The sequence below is a fragment of the Pholis gunnellus genome (genome assembly GCF_910591455.1).
Source record: "Pholis gunnellus genome assembly, chromosome: 3".
Taxonomy (NCBI): Eukaryota; Metazoa; Chordata; class Actinopteri; order Perciformes; family Pholidae; genus Pholis; species Pholis gunnellus.
Genome location: NC_136529.1, coordinates 24,422,179 through 24,445,964, shown reverse-complemented (window position 1 = coordinate 24,445,964; position 23,786 = coordinate 24,422,179). Strand labels below are relative to the sequence as shown.

Here is a 23,786-nt window from a genome sequence, read left to right as displayed (position 1 = left end):
TTCACTTCACTCGACATATAAAGGGACTTGACTCATGCGTTTATAGAAAAGGCCACAGATTACCAGCATTTCTGTATTATTACATGAACGATCTGACACAAAGTAGACTGAAGAACTTCTCCCTAAAAGAGGATGTCACCGGTTTTTAACACCGAGATCAGCTTACCAGTCATGAGTATTACCAAGTAAACATTTAGTTTGATTGCATTAAAATGTAAGTGTGCAAGTGTATTACCAGGCATACCAGGCATGCGCATGTATTTTTGACCTTATGTAGACCGCTCCTCCTAAATAGCCATCGGGGTGTTCTGATTAACATCTCATTTGACTATCCAATCAGGAATATCATTTTAAAGTTGTAGTATAGTATGTAAAAGAAATTCACAAGAAAATTAAATGACAGTTCGTCACCGACGAGAGAGGTGCCTAAGCCGGTTTCGACTGAGCTTGTTGCCGCTTGTTGCCTTGAAACCTTCTTGGGCGATTTTGCGGTTGGCGCCTCTCGAGGTTCGCAACACAACTGCTCTTTTAAGAGCTACCCACAAGGGTTCTTTTAAGAGCTATCCACAACGGTTCTTTTAAGAGCTATACTCTATATACCCTATAAGAGCTATAGCTATATTATTTTTATAGAATTTATAGAATAGTTTGTTCAAAAAAGTCAAAAATCTGATATTACAGTATGTCAAAAACAGGCTAAAAAGGCATAATATAGTATATATTGTATATATATATATATATATATATATATATATGAGATGTATATATATTAGATCTCGAAAACATTAGATCTCGAAAACAATGCTTAAACACCTTGTGGACGGAGAACTGAGGGGACTGCAACAGAGCGGCTGAGCCGCGGGTTGCCGACCCCTGTTCTAAATGATGACGTCAGATCGATGCCAGCTGATCTACCACCCACACACACACACACACACACCTGTGTTTATTACCACCGAGAACTGCTCTGGTTCTGACCGAATAAACCACGTTACCGCGGGGACTCCCGTGTTAACGTCTCCACCCGTGTCTCCGGTAACCGGAACACCACAGTCACTTTTAGCAAGAACCACGTTTAGACTTTTTAAGAGGAGAAATGTGACTGAAACTCTGCGAGTTGAACAAAGTGACCGCGTATCCGAGAGGTTTGAAGCCCATGGGGTTAAATAAACGAGTCCTCGTGGCCGAACACGAGCTCGGTCTGAAGTGGAAACTGTCCTCTCGCTGTCGCGATAACAGTTGTGTTTAAAAACGGTTCTCTTGTGTGAGTTTTATCCCCAAAACGGTGGAAGAGAAAACACAAAGTGTCTCATTTTTTCAGCGGCTGTGACAGTTGACTCTCCACGGTTCTCATAAGCCCCGCCTCCTGCCGTCAGCCAATCCTGTGCGAGCAACAGAACAGTCTCATTAGCATAAATAGCATATATAAACAGCGACTGAGCGACAGTTCGTCACCGACGAGAGAGGTGCCTAAGCCGGTTTCGACTGAGCTTGTTGCCGCTTGTTGCCTTGAAACCTTCTTGGGCTTGTTGCCTTGAAACCTTCTTGGGCGATTTTGCGGTTGGCGCCTCTCGAGGTTCGCAACACAACGGCTCTTTTAAGAGCTACCCACAAGGGTTCTTTTAAGAGCTATCCACAACGGTTCTTTTAAGAGCTATACTCTATATACCCTATAAGAGCTATAGCTATATTATTTTTATAGAATAGTTTGTTCAAAAAAGTCAAAAATCTGATATTACAGTATGTCAAAAACAGGCTAAAAAGGCATAATATAGTATATATTATATATATATATATATATATATGAGATGTATATATATTAGATCTCGAAAACATTAGATCTCGAAAACAATGCTTAAACACCTTGTGGACGGAGAACTGAGGGGACTGCAACAGAGCGGCTGAGCCGCGGGTTGCCGACCCCTGTTCTAAATGATGACGTCAGATCGATGCCAGCTGATCTACCACCCACACACACACACACACACACCTGTGTTTATTACCACCGAGAACTGCTCTGGTTCTGACCGAATAAACCACGTTACCGCGGGGACTCCCGTGTTAACGTCTCCACCCGTGTCTCCGGTAACCGGAACACCACAGTCACTTTTAGCAAGAACCACGTTTAGACTTTTTAAGAGGAGAAATGTGACTGAAACTCTGCGAGTTGAACAAAGTGACCGCGTATCCGAGAGGTTTGAAGCCCATGGGGTTAAATAAACGAGTCCTCGTGGCCGAACACGAGCTCGGTCTGAAGTGGAAACTGTCCTCTCGCTGTCGCGATAACAGTTGTGTTTAAAAACGGTTCTCTTGTGTGAGTTTTATCCCCAAAACGGTGGAAGAGAAAACACAAAGTGTCTCATTTTTTCAGCGGCTGTGACAGTTGACTCTCCACGGTTCTCATAAGCCCCGCCTCCTGCCGTCAGCCAATCCTGTGCGAGCAACAGAACAGTCTCATTAGCATAAATAGCATATATAAACAGCGACTGAGCGACAGTTCGTCACCGACGAGAGAGGTGCCTAAGCCGGTTTCGACTGAGCTTGTTGCCGCTTGTTGCCTTGAAACCTTCTTGGGCTTGTTGCCTTGAAACCTTCTTGGGCGATTTTGCGGTTGGCGCCTCTCGAGGTTCGCAACACAACGGCTCTTTTAAGAGCTACCCACAAGGGTTCTTTTAAGAGCTATCCACAACGGTTCTTTTAAGAGCTATACTCTATATACCCTATAAGAGCTATAGCTATATTATTTTTATAGAATAGTTTGTTCAAAAAAGTCAAAAATCTGATATTACAGTATGTCAAAAACAGGCTAAAAAGGCATAATATAGTATATATTATATATATATATATATATATATATATGAGATGTATATATATTAGATCTCGAAAACATTAGATCTCGAAAACAATGCTTAAACACCTTGTGGACGGAGAACTGAGGGGACTGCAACAGAGCGGCTGAGCCGCGGGTTGCCGACCCCTGTTCTAAATGATGACGTCAGATCGATGCCAGCTGATCTACCACCCACACACACACACACACACACACCTGTGTTTATTACCACCGAGAACTGCTCTGGTTCTGACCGAATAAACCACGTTACCGCGGGGACTCCCGTGTTAACGTCTCCACCCGTGTCTCCGGTAACCGGAACACCACAGTCACTTTTAGCAAGAACCACGTTTAGACTTTTTAAGAGGAGAAATGTGACTGAAACTCTGCGAGTTGAACAAAGTGACCGCGTATCCGAGAGGTTTGAAGCCCATGGGGTTAAATAAACGAGTCCTCGTGGCCGAACACGAGCTCGGTCTGAAGGGGAAACTGTCCTCTCGCTGTCGCGATAACAGTTGTGTTTAAAAACGGTTCTCTTGTGTGAGTTTTATCCCCAAAACGGTGGAAGAGAAAACACAAAGTGTCTCATTTTTTCAGCGGCTGTGACAGTTGACTCTCCACGGTTCTCATAAGCCCCGCCTCCTGCCGTCAGCCAATCCTGTGCGAGCAACAGAACAGTCTCATTAGCATAAATAGCATATATAAACAGCGACTGAGCGACAGTTCGTCACCGACGAGAGAGGTGCCTAAGCCGGTTTCGACTGAGCTTGTTGCCGCTTGTTGCCTTGAAACCTTCTTGGGCTTGTTGCCTTGAAACCTTCTTGGGCGATTTTGCGGTTGGCGCCTCTCGAGGTTCGCAACACAACGGCTCTTTTAAGAGCTACCCACAAGGGTTCTTTTAAGAGCTATCCACAACGGTTCTTTTAAGAGCTATACTCTATATACCCTATAAGAGCTATAGCTATATTATTTTTATAGAATAGTTTGTTCAAAAAAGTCAAAAATCTGATATTACAGTATGTCAAAAACAGGCTAAAAAGGCATAATATAGTATATATTATATATATATATATATATATATGAGATGTATATATATTAGATCTCGAAAACATTAGATCTCGAAAACAATGCTTAAACACCTTGTGGACGGAGAACTGAGGGGACTGCAACAGAGCGGCTGAGCCGCGGGTTGCCGACCCCTGTTCTAAATGATGACGTCAGATCGATGCCAGCTGATCTACCACCCACACACACACACACACACACACCTGTGTTTATTACCACCGAGAACTGCTCTGGTTCTGACCGAATAAACCACGTTACCGCGGGGACTCCCGTGTTAACGTCTCCACCCGTGTCTCCGGTAACCGGAACACCACAGTCACTTTTAGCAAGAACCACGTTTAGACTTTTTAAGAGGAGAAATGTGACTGAAACTCTGCGAGTTGAACAAAGTGACCGCGTATCCGAGAGGTTTGAAGCCCATGGGGTTAAATAAACGAGTCCTCGTGGCCGAACACGAGCTCGGTCTGAAGGGGAAACTGTCCTCTCGCTGTCGCGATAACAGTTGTGTTTAAAAACGGTTCTCTTGTGTGAGTTTTATCCCCAAAACGGTGGAAGAGAAAACACAAAGTGTCTCATTTTTTCAGCGGCTGTGACAGTTGACTCTCCACGGTTCTCATAAGCCCCGCCTCCTGCCGTCAGCCAATCCTGTGCGAGCAACAGAACAGTCTCATTAGCATAAATAGCATATATAAACAGCGACTGAGCGACAGTTCGTCACCGACGAGAGAGGTGCCTAAGCCGGTTTCGACTGAGCTTGTTGCCGCTTGTTGCCTTGAAACCTTCTTGGGCTTGTTGCCTTGAAACCTTCTTGGGCGATTTTGCGGTTGGCGCCTCTCGAGGTTCGCAACACAACGGCTCTTTTAAGAGCTACCCACAAGGGTTCTTTTAAGAGCTATCCACAACGGTTCTTTTAAGAGCTATACTCTATATACCCTATAAGAGCTATAGCTATATTATTTTTATAGAATAGTTTGTTCAAAAAAGTCAAAAATCTGATATTACAGTATGTCAAAAACAGGCTAAAAAGGCATAATATAGTATATATTATATATATATATATATATATATATATATATATGAGATGTATATATATTAGATCTCGAAAACATTAGATCTCGAAAACAATGCTTAAACACCTTGTGGACGGAGAACTGAGGGGACTGCAACAGAGCGGCTGAGCCGCGGGTTGCCGACCCCTGTTCTAAATGATGACGTCAGATCGATGCCAGCTGATCTACCACCCACACACACACACACACACACACCTGTGTTTATTACCACCGAGAACTGCTCTGGTTCTGACCGAATAAACCACGTTACCGCGGGGACTCCCGTGTTAACGTCTCCACCCGTGTCTCCGGTAACCGGAACACCACAGTCACTTTTAGCAAGAACCACGTTTAGACTTTTTAAGAGGAGAAATGTGACTGAAACTCTGCGAGTTGAACAAAGTGACCGCGTATCCGAGAGGTTTGAAGCCCATGGGGTTAAATAAACGAGTCCTCGTGGCCGAACACGAGCTCGGTCTGAAGGGGAAACTGTCCTCTCGCTGTCGCGATAACAGTTGTGTTTAAAAACGGTTCTCTTGTGTGAGTTTTATCCCCAAAACGGTGGAAGAGAAAACACAAAGTGTCTCATTTTTTCAGCGGCTGTGACAGTTGACTCTCCACGGTTCTCATAAGCCCCGCCTCCTGCCGTCAGCCAATCCTGTGCGAGCAACAGAACAGTCTCATTAGCATAAATAGCATATATAAACAGCGACTGAGCGACAGTTCGTCACCGACGAGAGAGGTGCCTAAGCCGGTTTCGACTGAGCTTGTTGCCGCTTGTTGCCTTGAAACCTTCTTGGGCGATTTTGCGGTGCACCTTATATCCTCCACAACTGTTCTTTTAAGAGCTATACCCACATACAGCAGTCCGTTGCCGCTGTTGCCGTCTCAGCCCCGGCCGCCGCACTCTCCGAGCAGACTTATCGACTTACCATCTCCAACAAAAATAGAGTCTGTGCGCATGCGTGTTACAGCCGAAAACACAGACACGTATTTTGCATGAACATACAAGACAGAATGTGCTCTTCTCTCATTATGACGTCCTGGGAGCTTCTTGTTGACAGCACAGAGTCTATAGTTCCATATTTATGACATTTTATATGAAACATTAAATGCATTGAAATCACGACTTCCTGTAGACCACATATCAACGGCCAGCGTAATATCATTTTGGAGAAATATGTTTAAAGTAACCAAAATCGCGTCTCTTTCAACCTATAACTGAACAAACCATCAATATTTTAAAAGAAATTGGTGTTTTGTGACATGTTGATATTGTAACCGTAATTTCGCCGGGTGAAACGACGGTGAAAATAGGTCTAAGACATTTAATATATTTATATAATTTACTATATTAATACAGTTATAAACTACAAGAGGATGAAGATATTTAACAGTAAAGTAAAACCATATCAATTTGAAATATAACTAAAGATTCAGTCAAACACCTTTATTTTCATTACTATGAAATTCAATGTCTAAAGAATTAAAACTGAACTAAAACCACATTAACTTAAAAGCTTCTTTGTTACCAAAGAGGATTTATAGATATTTAGTGTTTTTCTCCTTTTGTGTGAAACAACTTGACAATAAACCTGAATCTGTTTCTGACCCTAACCCTCAATAGTAATTATAAAATCGGAATATGTTGATTTTATTAAAAATACCTTTGATTTGTGATATTAACTGTTGATTAGAAGGAAAATACAAACAGAAGCAGGAGTCCTAAAGAGAAAATATGTGATTTTATTCCACGTTTACTTCTGAAATATTAGATTAATTTTGTCCATTTATTAAGGCATACGATACAGAGACATTAAGCTTTTTTTTGGCACACTACACCTTTACGTTTTTAATGGAATTTGATGGCATAATGTACTATGATATTTTAAGGACTCATATGGCTTACTATATGATTTTGTATTACATTTTATTAATACCAAACTGATGATATTTTTAAAGACATTTTTAATGCATACTAGTTATATTCAATTATTTAATATAACGACATACTACGATCATGATTCTTTTTTTCATGGAATACTTAACTTTGCATTTTTTGCATCTTTGCACCAAATGAGCCAAGCCAAAGACAGACGTGTGGTTGCCGTGGTGACGGCAACGGCCTTTTTGAGACACTTAAAAGCTTTATAATGTATGGGGGGGGGTATTTACGGACGTATTTTATGTCGTAAAACAAAACTTTTAAATCTGTTAAGCTTGTGTTAACTACAGACCTTATTTCAGCCATATAATCACAAACCCATTAAAAAAATCTATTGACTTTGAGACAACGGAAGCAGAAGTGCAAAAATGCTGACACATTTCTGGGTTTAAGGATTCATTTATCCTGCAGCACTTTATGGGCCCATGTAGATGCGGAAGATGGTTGGAAGATCCGGTGAATTTTATCACTCACACGTCGAGTCATTTTGGCTTCACTGAGCATATAGGGACAAACGGGAGCCCGCCTCCAAACGTGTACTCCTAGGTTTGATTTGTGCTTGTAGGATTGTTTTTTATGTGCTTGAGATTTACACACCCAATCAAATGATGTGGCACCTTTTTTTTCCACCCAAAAACATAAAGATGTTTAACTGCAAACCTTTTTTTGTAACCTTTGTGCAAATCTTCTCCATGCACTCACACATTGGAGTTTTCTTTGTGCAAATCTTCGTTTGTTCACAAAATGATTCAGAATCAAAAATTAAAACTCATTCAAATCTTTGAATTCATTTGTTCAGGATGTTTTTACACATTTGAATGTATTCAGACAAAATGTCTGCACACATTCAGATGCGGCGATTCACAATCCTTTCGTCCCTATTTTGATTCTAGTTCTGTGGCTCTGGGGGAGCTTTGTCAAGTTTTAGAAAATAATCCCTGATGATGTCCTAGTGACGTCATATACGAGGTTATCCCAGGCTGGGTTTTTAACACAAAGCCTGTGGGATGTGTAGTTTGAAAGGAGAGGCCATTTACAATCCATGAAGGGTCTAATAAGGCAGCAACCTCTGGTTTTGAAATGAAGTGCTTTGAACTTGCATTCTTTCTAATGACCATCAGAGGGAGACTCCTCTGGTTCAAAAAGAAGTCAGATTGTATAGAAGTCTATGAGTCTACTTCTCACTTGATATATTACCTCGGTAAACCTTATAAACATGAGTTTATGGTCTCTATTGCTATAGTGTCAAATCCTCTTAAATACAGCATGATGTTCATTTAGTATATTATGGTCCATTTAGAGTTAAATAGACCATAAAGCAGGGTATGCTTTCAGGCGGAGCTACCTCATGATCGACAGGTCGCTGGTCGTAGGTCATTATGAGAAGTATAGGATCCACTGTTATTGGAACTTGACCCATACTCGGAACTAAAAGTTGCAATTTGTAGTCCTTTGCTGTTTCAACTTGAGCAGTGCCATAATAAATCACTGGAGTACACCTTATTCTGAACAGTAGGCGAGCACAGAAAAAGAATATTCCTATCCTCATATGTATTGACGGATCGACCCACAGAGCTTGACATTGTTCTATAAATCAATAATCTTTATTAACACAGTATAAACAACAAACAGCAACAGAGGAAACCCTCATGTAGAGCGTAAATGGACAGAAGATCCAGTACATCTCAGAGGGGCTGACTGAGACAGAAGCATAGACATGGGGCTGATCATGGTTCAGATTCCATGGTACACATACAGTATACACAAACCTTTCAGATGCATTAACCTCGCCAAAGCCATTCAGTCGATTTGCAGATTGACAGGAGCGAGAGAGGACACAAGTACAGTCATGCTGAGCAACAGTTAGCTACAGTATGAAACAGAGTTATTACATAAAAACCAAGTAAATCATCTCTTTAGAAAGGTTCTTTTATATAAATGATTTGAAGTGTACAAAACAGTATATTACACATTTCTCGATGCATGATTCTGAGCAAGACCCAGTAGCCTACAGCACACTTCCCTTCAAAGTACAAACTACTTAACTGGATTACAAGCTACATACAGACTGCACTGTACCTCTGTAGCACAGCCGTCCCACATGGCATCAGGAGACTATGGGAAAAGGAAAAAGATCAGCAGCATTGTCTTTTAATAAGAATACACACCTATAAAAATGCACCAGGCCTCATATATTGCCAATATCCCATGCGAAATAGCAGAATGCCATTCAAACTAACCTTGGTATCCTTAGCATCGCACAAAAGACGCTGCCCCCCCCCCCCCGATCCCAATCACGTACAATATCTTTCTATGCAGCAGCATGTAAACATCACCGCGGCTGCTTCGTCGTTCTATGCTTCTAATGTTTTTGATATACATATGATAAGTTAAGGCTCTTTAAGGACCTGAGGATTTTGAACATATGATGAGGCACACAGAAGGCAAAGAATATAGCTCTACACATAGGGCTAACTGAAAGGACGAGGAGCATGAGACAGCCACGAGGGTCCGGTCAGCAGTGCAGTACAATGGCCAAGGTAGAAGAACCCAGGGGAGATGCTCTCCAAAACAGCATGGTGCTATTTCTGGTAACAAGGTCAGTAGCTATCATTTGGATGGCTCTAAGGACCCCATCGACTTTTTGAGAGTTGTTGGTCACCTTCCCTGAGAGGACTGGCACAAAAGAAAAATGACACTCTAATGCGTTAGCATCCAGCATGATAAAAAGGACAGATTGTTTTCCCCATGCCATTTGTATGCTGAACAAGTGAATTAGTAGCTATAATCATCCCGTCTGCAACATGAAGCGATCCCTTCTGATTTTCCTTATGATGTCATTTCCAGTTCAGCGGAAGCTCCCAAGAGGCTTCAGCATTCTTCTGTTGGTAAAATCACGTGTACGCGTCGTAGTAGTGTACGTGTCGTAGTAGTGTACGTTTATTGTCAGTGTATTATCCTAGCAACAGACTTAATGCATTCCTCTGCTGCGCCTCAGCGAGGAAACCTTTGGAAGAACACAATAAGTGGGCTTTGGATGAGAGCTACTTTGGATTTAGCTGACTAAGACGGCTACAGCCTCTTGCTAGCCCCCATCGTTCTCAGTGTAGTCGTACTGCAAAGGGCCTGTGTGAACAGTAGCAGGGCTCGGTACTCCATATCTTTAAGGTATCAACCGAAATAACCCAGTGCCTAGTAGTATTGAATCTTCTTCAGTTAAACCTGCATTTCAATCCTTTTTGTACCCAGAGCTAGAAAAAAAAAAACACCAGACTATTTGTGTGGTTTTGCTTTATGCCTGTGTGATTGGACCACTACCGCAGCAGCTACAACTCATACAGGCTGTGCTGCCGAGATGCTACTAAAACTTCAGAAGGTGCGGCTATACGGCTATACCACACGCCTGTGGCGACTGATCCAAATAAATGCAGTGGTGACGGCAAATTTTACACAAGATAATGCTTCAATTCACATGATGGGTAGCGAATAAAGTAGGAAAAAAATGTATAAAATGAAGTACTATTTGTATCTGTACTAGTTTCGGTACTGGTACTTGTCATTTTTGACAAAAGGAATGATTACAAAGACTCATAACTCAATGTACATATTGTATGTGGGTGTTGCATCAGGACTATCCCTGCCTATATTATACGTAATTAGTGACAGTTAGCATTATCTGATGTAGGAGGGTAACCCAAAGTTAATATTGTTTTTTTTATAATTCTACATTTTCTAACGATTCATGACATATATATGACAAATAAATAAATCTTAGTCCACTTGATTAGTGAAATCTATTTTGAAAAAACTAAAGATGGCTGACTTCATCCAGTTTGCTAATGCTAACACTTTACTAGTGTGGTAAAGCATTAGCATGTGCTGTCAAGATATTTAAGGCCAATCCTCTGCTCACCCACAGTACTTGGTAAGATGACCAATAACGACAAAGACCCATGTCGACGTAGTCCTTCGAATGAAACATTTGTGACATATTGCAGAAACAGAAATGCAGAGATGCAACACAGTAACATAGTTCATTCACTTGAAGAAAAGAAACTACTCTGGTCTGTTAGAACCAAAGTCACAAGTATTTCCTTATTTTTAGAAGATAAACGGTGCACTGTCAAATCACATTCTTAACCTCCAGGCTGGAACATTGGATGTTATTTGCCATGCACTTAATTGTTCTCGCACCAGTTAGCCCAGACGGACTTCCAATTGATTAAGGAAAAAGAAAAAGAAAAAAAGATCTATAAAAGCTCAACATGTCATACAAAAAGATGCATATAAGACATTTTTCTCTTCATTTTTTTTTCTTATGAAAGCTGCTTTGGTAACAACATAGTCACGACATCGCTCAATCTCCTTTACTTAGCCTGGTTGCTGAAGGGGACTCCTTCCCTATCATCTCAATGGCGTATTTTTTTTTTAATTACATTTTTTTTTTTTAATTCTTCCTTTTGCCCCTAAAATCTAGATGAATGGATCTAGTTACACCAGAGTGGGCTGTGTTTGTGTTCCGCCGTAGAGCTGTCTCCACATCAGATGCAACGTCTGCTGAGAGCTGTTTGTCATAAAGATGTCCGTGCTGTGAAAGACAGCGCTATTGTACTGAGGGCTGATAGAGTGGAGACCTTGGATGCTGAGCCGACTGCGTTGGGGCCTGAAATGGTATGAGAAAGAACGAGGCTGTTAGTGTGTTCGCAGTGGGGGGGGGGGGGGGGGGGGGGGATAAAAAACACAGACTTTGAGGCATTTCACTTCGTTAATCGGCCATCTCTCTAGCCTGCATCAGCTGAAAGCATTCATTTCCAAACAATGCGTGAGAGTTATTATTACTTGAGCAGCGAAATGAGACATTGAAAGTATTCTAAATAAATTGCCCAACTTTTTCACGCGACGCTTGCATTGTGGTGTCACGTAGATGCCGTAATTACAAAAATGTCTCATGTAGCGCATTGTTTCCCCCACTCTCTCTGTTCCTTTTGTAGATGATGAGAGCTAATCTGTTCAGGCAAGACAGCAAGCAGGGGAGTGGATTACTCAGCTCGGCCACGAGGGAGGCGTCGACTATCTCTCCACTGACCTGGTATCCTTGGGATGGTGAACTGCCTGCTACTGCTGCCTTCTCCTCCCTCTCCAAATGGCTTTATCTGGATGATATAATCCTCATCAGTGGGCAGGGCGAGCTCCACAGAGGTCGTGTTGGTCTCCATGACGTTGGGTCGGCTGTGTCGATTCTTCTTGTACAGCACCTGAGGATCGAACGGTGCGAGTGAAGTCAAGAGTCAGTGCGCGGAAGCAGCAAATAGCCGCAAACACAATTTTCTGATAAACCCGAGCGACCGAGTGCTTACTTTGTAACCGGTGACCTCGGACTCGTTCTCAAGGGCCTTGACCTGCTCCCAGTTCAATATAATCTTGGAGTTTGATGTGTTCCACATCACTTTAACTGGTGGCTGACTGGGCGCTGAGAGCAGAAAAACACATTATTCACCTCAATGAAAATGTGAACGGTGTCAGAGAGTGACCGGCAGTTATAATTAGATCCGATACTTACGTGGTTTCTTGGTGGTAACGTTGACCGCGGTGCTGGGAGGCCCCGTACCAGCGGTGTTATACGCCCTCACCGAGATGTAATACGCGGTGCTGCCTTTCATCCCGCGGATAATGGTCGATGTTTTATTTCCAACAGTCTTTTGCACACTGGCCGTGTCTTCCCTTTCACTTCTACTCCAGTACCTCAGCTGAAAAGCAACAGGGCAGAACCGCGGACGTGAACGCGGAACACAAGACAGACACCTTAAAAGCTTTCTGTTACACCCTGCCAATGAAGTGCAAACTGGCAACTGGGCGATGTGAACTCAACTGGATGAAAGAAGTGAATTGGTCTGCTGTGTGCTCATCAGACATGTGTCATGGTCTAAAGTTATGTGGTAAAGAGTGAGGTCAAAAATGCATAGAAAAAGGAAAACAAAGAGTGAAAAGAATCCTCAAAAATCCCCTGCCATCAACTTCCACCAGAGAACAGATTTTCTTTGTCAACCCGCTCCGCTTGTCAGGGCTGAAATAGCTGGCTCGCCTGACAGCACAAATATAATTTGTCTTTCCTCACAGTAATGGTTTACTCAGGCCCTGCTCCTCTGTTGACTTTGAGTGGTCAACAATTTAAAATGCTGGCACTTTATTCAATCCGGGGACGAAAACAGCGCCTTTGTTCACATCTTGGATTTCAATAATGAGCGGAATTAAAATGACAAGAACTAACTGAGCGCAAAGCCAGTGTCTGCAACTGCTTTGTTGTGTGGATTAGAAGCTAAACGCTCTATCCCTTGGAGTATTGCATCAGTACGCTAATCAGGGTGGTTACAGTACTTAGGTAAACAACAAGAGAAACACAACTAAACCCACAGGCATGGGACTAGGCTGGACCATTATGCATGCAGCAAGCTATTATCTCATGTGCCCGAGGTGCATGAGCCTGAAACACTCATCAATAATAAAAAAGAACAAGACTTAACAGCATAAGTTGCCATGTTGCACATTTGCATCCAATGGAAGCACACACACACACACACACACACACACACACACACACACACACACACACACACACACACACACACACACACACACACACACACACACACACACACACACACACACACACAAGGTATTTCATTGTAGCTCACCTCATAGCCCAGGACTCTTTTTTTGCTGGCATTCCAGGGCAAAGCTTTCCACGAAACTTCAATCTCGGATGCAGAGAGGCTCTTGGCACGGACCCTGGTGGGAGCTCGGCCAGGCTCTGGAGTTAATACATAAAGACTTAGAAGTAACACCGAGCTTTGATGACCCCCTCAAAGCAGTTTCAAAGCTATTTCTTTCATTCAAACAACAGAGGGACGGGAAGTTTGAGGACGACGTCTGCAAGTGCTGATAGAAGGATGCTGGCTGCTAGATCACTGCTGCCACTGTTTAGATCCTGGATGGATCCAGGCATGTGTTCAATCATTAAACGTGGCAGAGCGAGTAAAGCCACTCCATCGCATGTTGTAAAAAAATTACACGCACCTTCCTCAGCGGAGTAGATAGTGGTGACAGGTCCAAACGGCCCCTCCCCCTCGTTGTTGTAAACCCCGACCTTCACGTGGAAGGGCGAGAAGGGTTGGATGCTCTCGTTTTTAAAGACGTATTTGGATGCTTCAGCGGACGGCACGGCGGCCTGCATCCATCCCGTGGCACCGTGGGGTCGAAAAGCCACCACGTAGCCGAAACCCGGTCCATTCTGCAGCTCCTCGGGAACCGGCTGCAGGGGGAAAGACAAAACACAATTTAAGCTCTTTAAAAAAAGAAAAAAGAAGAAGGCTTAATTTGAATGCAATTGTGTGAATAAAAACATTATTTAAAACTCTCAATTCATCACATCAATTCAAGCGCAATACATTTAAAAGAAACTAAAGATTAAAACCAAGATTAAAGACATGGCTTTCACATTTTTGAGGCAATGCTTTGGCTCAAATATAACATGCTGTGCACACAAAAACTATTACTGGACACATCCATTACACAGTACAGTGCACTCAGCATGATACCATAAACTCAGCTGTTGTCCAGACTGATAACATGGCTCATACATTTATAGCTGCAGACTTCATTCTGGTGGATTAACCCTCCCACTTCACTCTCGTCCACTAAGAGATACACGCTCACATAAATAAGCACTTCATTTCTTCTTTCTGTTTCAGCCCGGTTAGATGACGCTGGGCCAGTATCAGTATGGATATGGCTTCTTTGGTGAGCCCTTCATTTTTATATATTGAGTGTTCTTTTTGGAGCTTTCCATGCGGTGGATCATACATTTTCTTATTAATTAAAATAGATTATTATTATTATTATTAGGTTATCACATTATGACTGTTTTAGTGAATGAAAAATTTAATTTTAAAAGTCATATTTAATTCAGTTTTCTTTAGTATGTGAAAATCAAATAGTTTTGTGTAAAATAATTAATAGTTTGTTTTAATCAACTTTTAGTTTTTTACTCATACCTCACATATTCCACTTTATTAAGAGATGTGCTACTTACGGTAATCAGATCGAACACCCAGCAGCGCAATGGATGTTCATTCGATTTCAATACATGCAACAAAATCCACTAATCCACATTTGTATATTGTGGCTCTTAAGTATTAAATATTTTTTTTTTTTTTCTATTTTCATTTGTGTTGTAATAATGTTTGTTTTTTTACTATTCTATGAGTGTCTTGTGTTTTGTCACATGTGCAACTAACTATACTTTCCCTTTAGTGCCACCGACACAAGATCTGAACACTGCACAGAAGATTTCTCATTATCTAATGTTAAACCCATTTCACATAAATGACACAAGGGCTCTTCACACTTTTGCCATCCTCAGAATAAAAGTGAAATGTTCAGCCTCACTACAGGTAACGCATTAAACTTGTATAAGCACAAGTCACAATTAAAAATGCTTTTTATTTCCAAAGGAAAATGCCTCAGGAAATTTCAGAGCTGAGGCAGAATTGCGGCTTTGTTAAGCAGAAGTTAGACTTCAATTGAACTCTTGCATATTGAAACATCAACACTGATTCTGTAAAACGTTTCACTGCGGGGGCTGATGATTTTGAGCAGCCGGAATAAATATAAGCTTTTGGAGCTGGACTGATATGCACGGGGCTTTGCAAAAAAGAAAGAGAAAGAAAGAAAGAAAGACAGAAAGGAAAAAAAAAACAATTTGAAAAAAAGTTGGGACTTGGAAGGAACCATTGAGTTTAATTATCTTATTGAAACCTCAAAAGCATTTGTCTCTCCCCTAGGGTGACAGCAGCAGTTATTGCCTCTCTGTTCTTAAAAATGAAATGCCATACATTAGGCCGTTCAGCTGTTATTAATGAAACACAGGCCCAGATCCACAGAGAATAATGACGTCTGGCTCCCTCCTCCACGGGTGAGGGGGTCCAGAGCGGGCTCGCTTACCTCCCATGTGATGACTAATTCGGAGCGACTGCCACCGCCTCCACTCACATTAGCTGGTGTGACCTTCGGAGCTGGAGAGGAAGAAGACAGATAAGCTTAGCCCTGTTGACTTCACACGACGCGACGAGAAGGCACATGTAATCATTTTCCATGTCGCTACTCCCAAACGGCAGAGAGAGGTAACTTTCTACCGTGGTTGAACTTCAACATCTACAAATCCAGTGAGATAGCAGCAGGATTCTCACAGCTGACTCAAATTTGTAGCCTGTGATGGTTTTTTTCTATACCAAAAGGTACCAAAAAGGGGCACACAAAGGATGTAACCTTGGTGAATTCAGCTCTCTCAGGGTATATTGTTGATTGCCACTTTTTAGAGAGGTGTAGAGATCTGTCGTTTTTAATCTAACTTTCCAATTTGAATAGAATTCCAGCACAGAACTGACCACAACGTTTAATATAATAGTGATATGCTGGCCAAGAGTTAGATGAAAAGATTGATACCACTTATACACACATTAAGCTACAGCTAAGAGGCTGTAAACCTCAGCTAAATAGCATGTTGCGCTGTCATGAGTTACCAAATGGGGGGGGGGGGGGGGGGGGATTTACACTTCAGTGTTTGAACAAATAAAAAACCACAAATGTAGCTTTTGAGTTTATTATAGGTTCTATTGATAGGGTTGGTCAGGCTAGCTTTTTCCAGTCTTTATGCTAAGCTAAGCTAAGCTAAGCACCTCAGCTGTATCTTCATATATAAGACACACATGAGGGTAGTATTGATGTTATCATCTGACTCTTAGCAAGAAATTGTTGAACTATTCCTTTAAGAAAGTAAAGGTATGACTCGACTTTGCTTTGGAGGGGAAGAACAAACAGTATTAAGGGGAAGTGTTCTCTGTGATCATGTGGTACATACAGGTCCCCTTTGTCCTTGCTTGTTTGGATGGCTTGCTGGGCTCGCCGGTCCCGATGGTGTTGCTTGCCAGGACCCGAAACTCATACTCCACCCAAGGGCTCAGGTCTATTACTGTAGCTGTCAGCCGGTGGCCCCCCACCACCTCGGGAACTGGTACAAAACACACAGTGCCCCCTTCAGTCTCAAACAACTTTGTGTGTGTGTGTGTGTGTGTGTGTGTTTTCACTGTTTGTGTGTGTCAGCTTAGCATCAGCAGCAGAATGACCTCCAGGCTGACACACATGGTAGGAGTCCACCACAGGTACATAGGACAGTCGTAATCCCTCACAAGGACACATAGTGCACACACTAACTCCAAAAAACATGACAACAACAACACAAAAAGATCTCATATGAGGAAATACACTGACTATTAACGTTCTAATCAGGGGATATTTCTCTGGTAAGACGTGTAATATGGCACTGTGTGTGTGGTCTTGTGTTGCACTGGAAATGACAAAAAGTCATTTTCTTCTGTTGACAGAGGAGCTCTGTCTACCTGCAAGGTCATAATGTAGTTATGTTTCAAACATATGATCCCGGTGTGGGAAATCAATGAGGCCTTCAAAGTGCCCTTAATTTTCCAAAAATATCAATAATACAAGGTACACAGTACGTGATGAATGCACATTATACCAATCATGCGTGACTGCTGAGCTCCATTTAAGAGGATGTGGGGGGAAAATTACGCCGGCGCTATCACTTAACCACACTATCAAATTGCAGTCACGGGCAACAAGCTCCATCATCGGGATGAGATCCACGTTTCAGGATTCCCAGGAGTCCGATAAAATGGCGGTCAATGGTCATGCTACAATAGCGTACCATTTGGGGCCGGGGTAAAAATTACATCTCCAATATCCTCACAGGCGAGGCAGAATGAAGAGCGGACCCCCTCCATGTGATTGGAGGAGGCCACGGCTGGTTGGAGAGAGCTTACCTGTGGTGACAGCCTGCCACCCGAGGGAAAATGGTGTCCTGGCCTGGATGGTGTATGCCGTAATTGGACTGTGATTATCGGGACCAGGCCTCCAGGACGGAGAGGCTGTGGTATCAGTGATTTCTTCTACATGGATGCTGGTGGGGGGCCCCGGGGGACCTGATAGATGGCATAGCCAGGCAGCAAAGAGGGTAGAAAGATAAGAGAGACAGACGGAGGAAGGAGGAAGAGGAGGAGGAGGAGGGGGGGGGGGGGGGGGGGGGGGGATGTAAATCAGGAGGAGATGGGAAGATGGTGGAGAGAGTGGCGGTGGTTTTAGCACCTGCAGCTACTGCAGCGAAGTCAGTGAAACCTTTGGGAGCTATTTGGTATAATTAGACAGTAAATTTCCTTTAAGACTCGGAGAGAGAAATTTCTGTGTGCCTCCCTTTTCATTCTATCCTTTTATTTCTGCATCGGCGAGGCACAACTAGTCACAATAAACACTAATGACTAACAAGCTCCCTTCCTTCTTCAGCAATGATACATTATTTAACTGTTTTGAAACACTGGTAATCTGGTCAGTGGTCATTTCCAAATTGAAGCATGTTCATTCTCAGTGAAAGCGAAAGGTAGTTAAAGGAACGTCGTGGCTCACCTCTGACAACCAAGTCGGCAGCGATGGAAATGCTGTCCACCTTCGTTTGCACGGCGCACGTGTACTTCCCTGCATGCCTCAGCTGGATGTTTCGAATCATAATGTCTCCTGCCGAATGCTGCTGTCATTCAGCACATGCACAATCACACACACCCACCCACCCACACACACACACACACACACACACACACACACACACACACGCACACGCACAAAGAGTTCCATAAGCAACACGGTAAGCCTCCAGCTATTGTAATTCAAGAACAATACCGACTTTCCCGGCCACATGGGAACAAAACCAGCTGAACGGAAAGCTTATTCTCATGTATGTGTATCTTGAAAAATAAATCCATAATTCCCCATGCAGCCTTCCCTTCCATATCCTAAAAAAGGCCACAGAAATACCTCTCTATATTGAGCACACTCCATGCCTCTCTTTTACCACTATAATTACAGAAATGTACTTGCTCAAATAGCTTGATTTTGCTGCAGCAGTTTCAGTTAAGGAGCAGCCTAATGGCTGGTCTGACAGTTAGTTCTTTAAGGGAGCCTTTTATTCCATCTCTAATTGCAATCCCACACTCCTTCATTATCATTTCATCAGAGCAAAGCAGGTTGTGTAATAAATTGGACACGCAGAAGGCTGTGGCACAATGGCAGTAAGAATTCTTTGGAGTGTGTCTGGTAGCTTAATCAAAGTAAGTGCAGATGTGAAGCAATGCATTAGTGAGACTGTAAATTATGGTATAAGAAGCAACTAAATCATAGAAGAAACAGGAAAGACAACTCAGTGCTGGATTTCCTTTTTTTCTCTATGCCTGCAGTTTTTGAATCTTTTGAGCCTTGAATCTTTTGTTTTTTAAGGAAAAAATAAGCCTGCGAAACACATGCTGAGATGTAAGCTGCGAACCTCTTAAAGTGTACAGCGGCTGACTGAGACTGGTTGCAGGGTGTGTATGTAAATTTCGTTTTTAAAATAAACCACAGGCAGCAATTTTCCTGCCCATAAATAATACACTTGATACAAACATTCCCTCTGCACTGCGGCTGAATTTATTATGACCCTGGTAAAATAGAGAAAAGGTACAATATTGATGTACCAATGAATCTTCACAGTCACCTCTTGACCTTTATTCAATGGAATCTCTGAAGGGGCTGGAAAATAAATCAATGTCTTTTATGTAGCAAAAGGGCACAGTCAGACTAATGAAATGAGCATTCTTCAACACCCCACAATATGGTTTGATTCTTAATTATTCATTGTGTATTCCGGGTCATCTGAAAAAACGTGGTGTAAAAATCTGGGCATCTGAACGACATCATCGTTGAGGTTTTGCTCATATCGCAAAAGTAATGCGTGGAAAACGCTCAATATCCAAAGAAGTAAACCCGTTAGCAATTTGCATGCAGTTTGCTGGTCAGAGGCCCTGGTTTTAATAAGGTGGCGGATATAGTTTTGAACAGAAAGTGGTGAGAAAGAAAGAACCGTTTTAATAAGGCAAGGCAGCTCACACTGTTATTGATGAACCTTGCAAAATGTCTATATTTAGGTGATCATTTAAAGTTTCTGTTTTGGACTCGATGGCAGCTGATAGAGGTGCAGACTGATGGCTTTAGATGGAATCTGCATCACATCATTACGCTTGTAATATTTCACAGGGAGAAAAAAAATCAGTTGTGCAGAATCTCTTTTCATGTCATTTTGAATACACATACTAAATTGTGTATTGGCACAGTTTTTATACGCTTGTGTACGTAGCAGATATCTAATGAGGTTTAGCACTTACGTACCATATCTGGCATACATCTAGCATAGTTATACATATATTTTGTTATGCTAATATTACTTTTACCTTGTAATGCTGACGCTACTTGCATTTTGTAATGGTAACACTATTTTTATTTTGTCATTCTAAAGCTACTTTTAAGGTGTTATGCTAACATTACTTTATTTTGATATGCTAACACTACTTTCATGTAGTTATGCCAACGTTACTTTTTTTAAATATGTCACTATTGTCACTTTTATGTTTTTCTGCAAACGTTACTTTCATTTTGTTGTGCTACGGTTATGTTTATATTTGATATGCACATTTATTTTATTAAATTTATTATTTTAGCTATCATGACATTGTGGCGACTTGTTTTCAAATAACTTGCTGCAATGCTCATATCCTCAACTGTTTGTAAATTGGAAGCCTGTAGCTCTAACAGCAACACAGCATATTTAAAAAAAACAGAGGCCTTATAGCCTCGCAGGTTGGCAAAAAAACATCAGAGATTATATACTTACGCCTCCCACTTTTTCAAAAAATCCACCGTGGCTCCCAAAGTGGATGAGCTGCTCGTTGAAGAACCAGGTGAACTTGAGCTCCAGGGACGGGTCGTGGCTCACTTGACAGGGCAGGACCACGCTCTCCCCCACGGTGATGTCCAGCGTGGACGGCAGGGTGGTGATGGCGGTCGGCTCTGAAATCACACGCCCATGTACGTTCGATCAAAACACACTTTTCTGCCAACCTCTTTTTTTACAGGCATTACAATTCAGCACGGGAAGTGGCTTTGAGAAAAAGCCGAGCCCTTCCATCATCCTTATGGATATGTCAGACTCAGTTAATAGAAGGATATATGTGACAGAGCACACAGCAAACTAGGGCGCACGGCTACAATAACTGGTATTAGTCGGCCTGAGCTCGTCTCTGTGGGGACTCGGAGACGTGTCTCTCCTGCATCCTGAGAAGCCTCCATGTGTTACTGACAGCTCAGCCTGGAACCACCCACCCCCCCTCTCCCTCTCCCTCTCCCTCGATCGGCCTCGAAAATTCCCAATACGCACCGCTAGGAAAACAGTAAACAGCAGCAAGGCACTTCTTTCAATCGTCGCCACTCTCTTTTCAAGCCTGCAGTGCATTATAATGGCACCGCAAGGGAATAAGGCGAGCGTCCCTTATCTGCACTCGTGTGTGAGGCGGCGGCGGAGGAGGAAGGTGGAAGGACATGAGAGAGGCGAGATGAGTGGAAGAGGCTTTGTTCTCAGAGTGCACAACACCTGTCTCCCTCTTGGGGGTGCTATGATTACTTGGTTGAAATTGCCACTCTGAGCACACAGACTAAATTAACCATGGCAAATGATCCCTGGACAGGCATAGATTCATGTAGAAAGTGCCGGCAGTGCAGTCTTCATCCAGAGTGAATTCGATACCGCCATTGTATTGGCCCCCTCCACGGCACACACACACACACACACACACTCCCCACCACCACCACCACCACCACCACCACCACGCACTCCCGATGTGATTTATCTAGCCGTTTTCTGATATCAGGCCTAGAATGCTATCAGCTGGTAGGTTGTCATGTACACAATGAAGGTGTGTCTGAGAGACCCAGTCCTCTATTGCTGGGGCTAAATGGCGAGCGATGGCGGTGCAGTAAAAAACGTGGTAATAACACACAGGAGGTATTCAAGAGGCCGCGTCTACTCTGTGTGCTCTGTTTTCTAAAGGCCGACTACACCTTGTAGAACAAGTGCAGGAAATAAGAAAACCTAAGGCGAAGAAACACACCTCTCCGTGTTGCAGTGGTTTTTATGACGATACTCCACATGATGTGAGGAGAAGGAAATAGGAGGAAACGAAAGGATCAGGGAGGATCTATCGGGAAATACTTTGATCCATAGTGAAAAGAAAAATGTACTCCTATCTGCAACATGGAAACACACTGTAAACATGTGTTATTTCTCCAGCAGGATTGGTGTATTTGCCACTTTCCTAACATGAGCTTCGTGTGTGCTGCCCGGCCTCTTGCTGCCTCCAGGGATCGACTGTGACAACGATGGGAATATGCTCCCTTATTACCCTCCTCTGTCATCATTTGTGACAGATTATATGGACAACCAAGGTTGGTTACACAACCACACACTGGGCTCTTGAGTATAATTTGATTGATTTCCGACTTGTATAATGCCTTGTTACCTGCTGCCACTGTAAACGAGGGGATAGTAACCCACTCACTTAACGGGGTCAATTTAGAGACGAGATAGTGCTGAGACAGACCGGGTGGCACCGAGGGAAGTGCTGCTGAGACGGGTCAAACCGCCGTCGACACGTTTCACTTTGTACGTTCTCCCCGCAGTCACCTGTTGTTACACGTCACAGTGTTTAACATGAATAATCGACCGTGAATGAATTAAACTTGTCAAAACCAACGTGTGTCATTTGAAGTGAATAAACAAGTGTTCAAGGTGAACGTTTCGTAGGCCAACAAATTCCATTCAAAAAGCCCCAAAAAATATGCGTGTGCTCATGGATGTAACATTTGTGATTGATACTTGTGTTTACTTTGGCGTTTATGAATAAAAAGAAAAGAACTGCTCAAATTTCATACAGATTCTTTAAACAACATCCTATTGTTCACCTGAACATTTCTTCTATCTTTAAGACAAAGTTTGGTTGAAAAAAACTATTTATAAACATGCACACATGATTTTGTTTTTGGACCCTACTAATAACATTAGAACATCAAGCAAAATGTATCTTTTCTTATTGTCTTGCAAAACCTTTCCATAAACTAGCACTTACTTACTAACTTACATCTGGATGTAAACACATGCTGCTTTTGCTTTTTAATGATTGCAACAGTGAATAAAGACCAACTTGGCTTTACAGGAACAGCTTTGTTCTGTAATTTAAGTAAGTCTTCTGTCCTGATCTCCAGGTGAAGTGGTGGTTCACTTTTACACTGTGATTTATAGGCTTTAGCTTTATCTTTTTAACCTTTTCTCGCTCCTGAATCAGTTTGACATCCTGGATCTATCCTTCTGACTCATATTGTAGATCGTTTTGAGTGCAGTTAGTGAAATGGTGATATTTTCTTTCAGGAAATTAACAGTCTTGTAAAATAAAACCTTCCTAAAAAAGAATGACATGGTCTCCAGCGTCAAAATGAGACGTTGTCGAGAAGATAAAACAATGCTGCGTTACATGAGGTCTGATAGAGGTTTTAAGATGAAGACCCCCAACATTGTCTAATGCTTAAAAGAATGAGACAGATGAATATCTCATTATTGAAGCAACATCAAGTCGGATTACTAACCCGACACAACAACAAGGCAATGGAACTGAGGGAGGCCAAACAGATGACTTACCGACACTGGCTCACAGTGGGAACGCTCATAGAAGCAGCTCAAATATAACATATAGTTGACCAGAAAACATAGCGAGCAAACAGTTACCGAATGACTCCACGCTCCACTCTGACAGTTTCCCCAGTCTTCAGCCATCATGAATAATGCTCACACTCCTCTCTGGGCCCCCCCTGTGGAGATTCCCTCCTAGCTTTAATGGTCTGAAGCTGTAATGTGTAA

General features: G+C 42.5%; 1 protein-coding gene across 1 annotated transcript in view; it reads right to left on the bottom strand.

Annotated features, from left to right (window-relative positions):
• Nucleotides 1-11,460: 11,460 nt before the first annotated feature.
• cntn4 (contactin 4) overlaps nt 11,461-23,786 on the bottom strand; it is a gene marked incomplete at its 3' end in the record, with an annotated part of 143,989 nt that continues 131,663 nt past the window's right edge. The window contains exons 13-23 of the mRNA XM_079186634.1: nt 20,715-20,890; nt 18,422-18,542; nt 17,785-17,943; nt 16,806-16,955; nt 15,890-15,960; nt 13,964-14,198; nt 13,582-13,697; nt 12,450-12,636; nt 12,247-12,359; nt 11,976-12,144; nt 11,461-11,552 (exon numbers count right to left, since the gene is read on the bottom strand). Of these exons, the coding sequence (XP_079042760.1) occupies nt 11,461-11,552; nt 11,976-12,144; nt 12,247-12,359; nt 12,450-12,636; nt 13,582-13,697; nt 13,964-14,198; nt 15,890-15,960; nt 16,806-16,955; nt 17,785-17,943; nt 18,422-18,542; nt 20,715-20,890 (1,589 nt within the window). The remainder of the gene's footprint in view (nt 11,553-11,975; nt 12,145-12,246; nt 12,360-12,449; nt 12,637-13,581; nt 13,698-13,963; nt 14,199-15,889; nt 15,961-16,805; nt 16,956-17,784; nt 17,944-18,421; nt 18,543-20,714; nt 20,891-23,786) is intronic.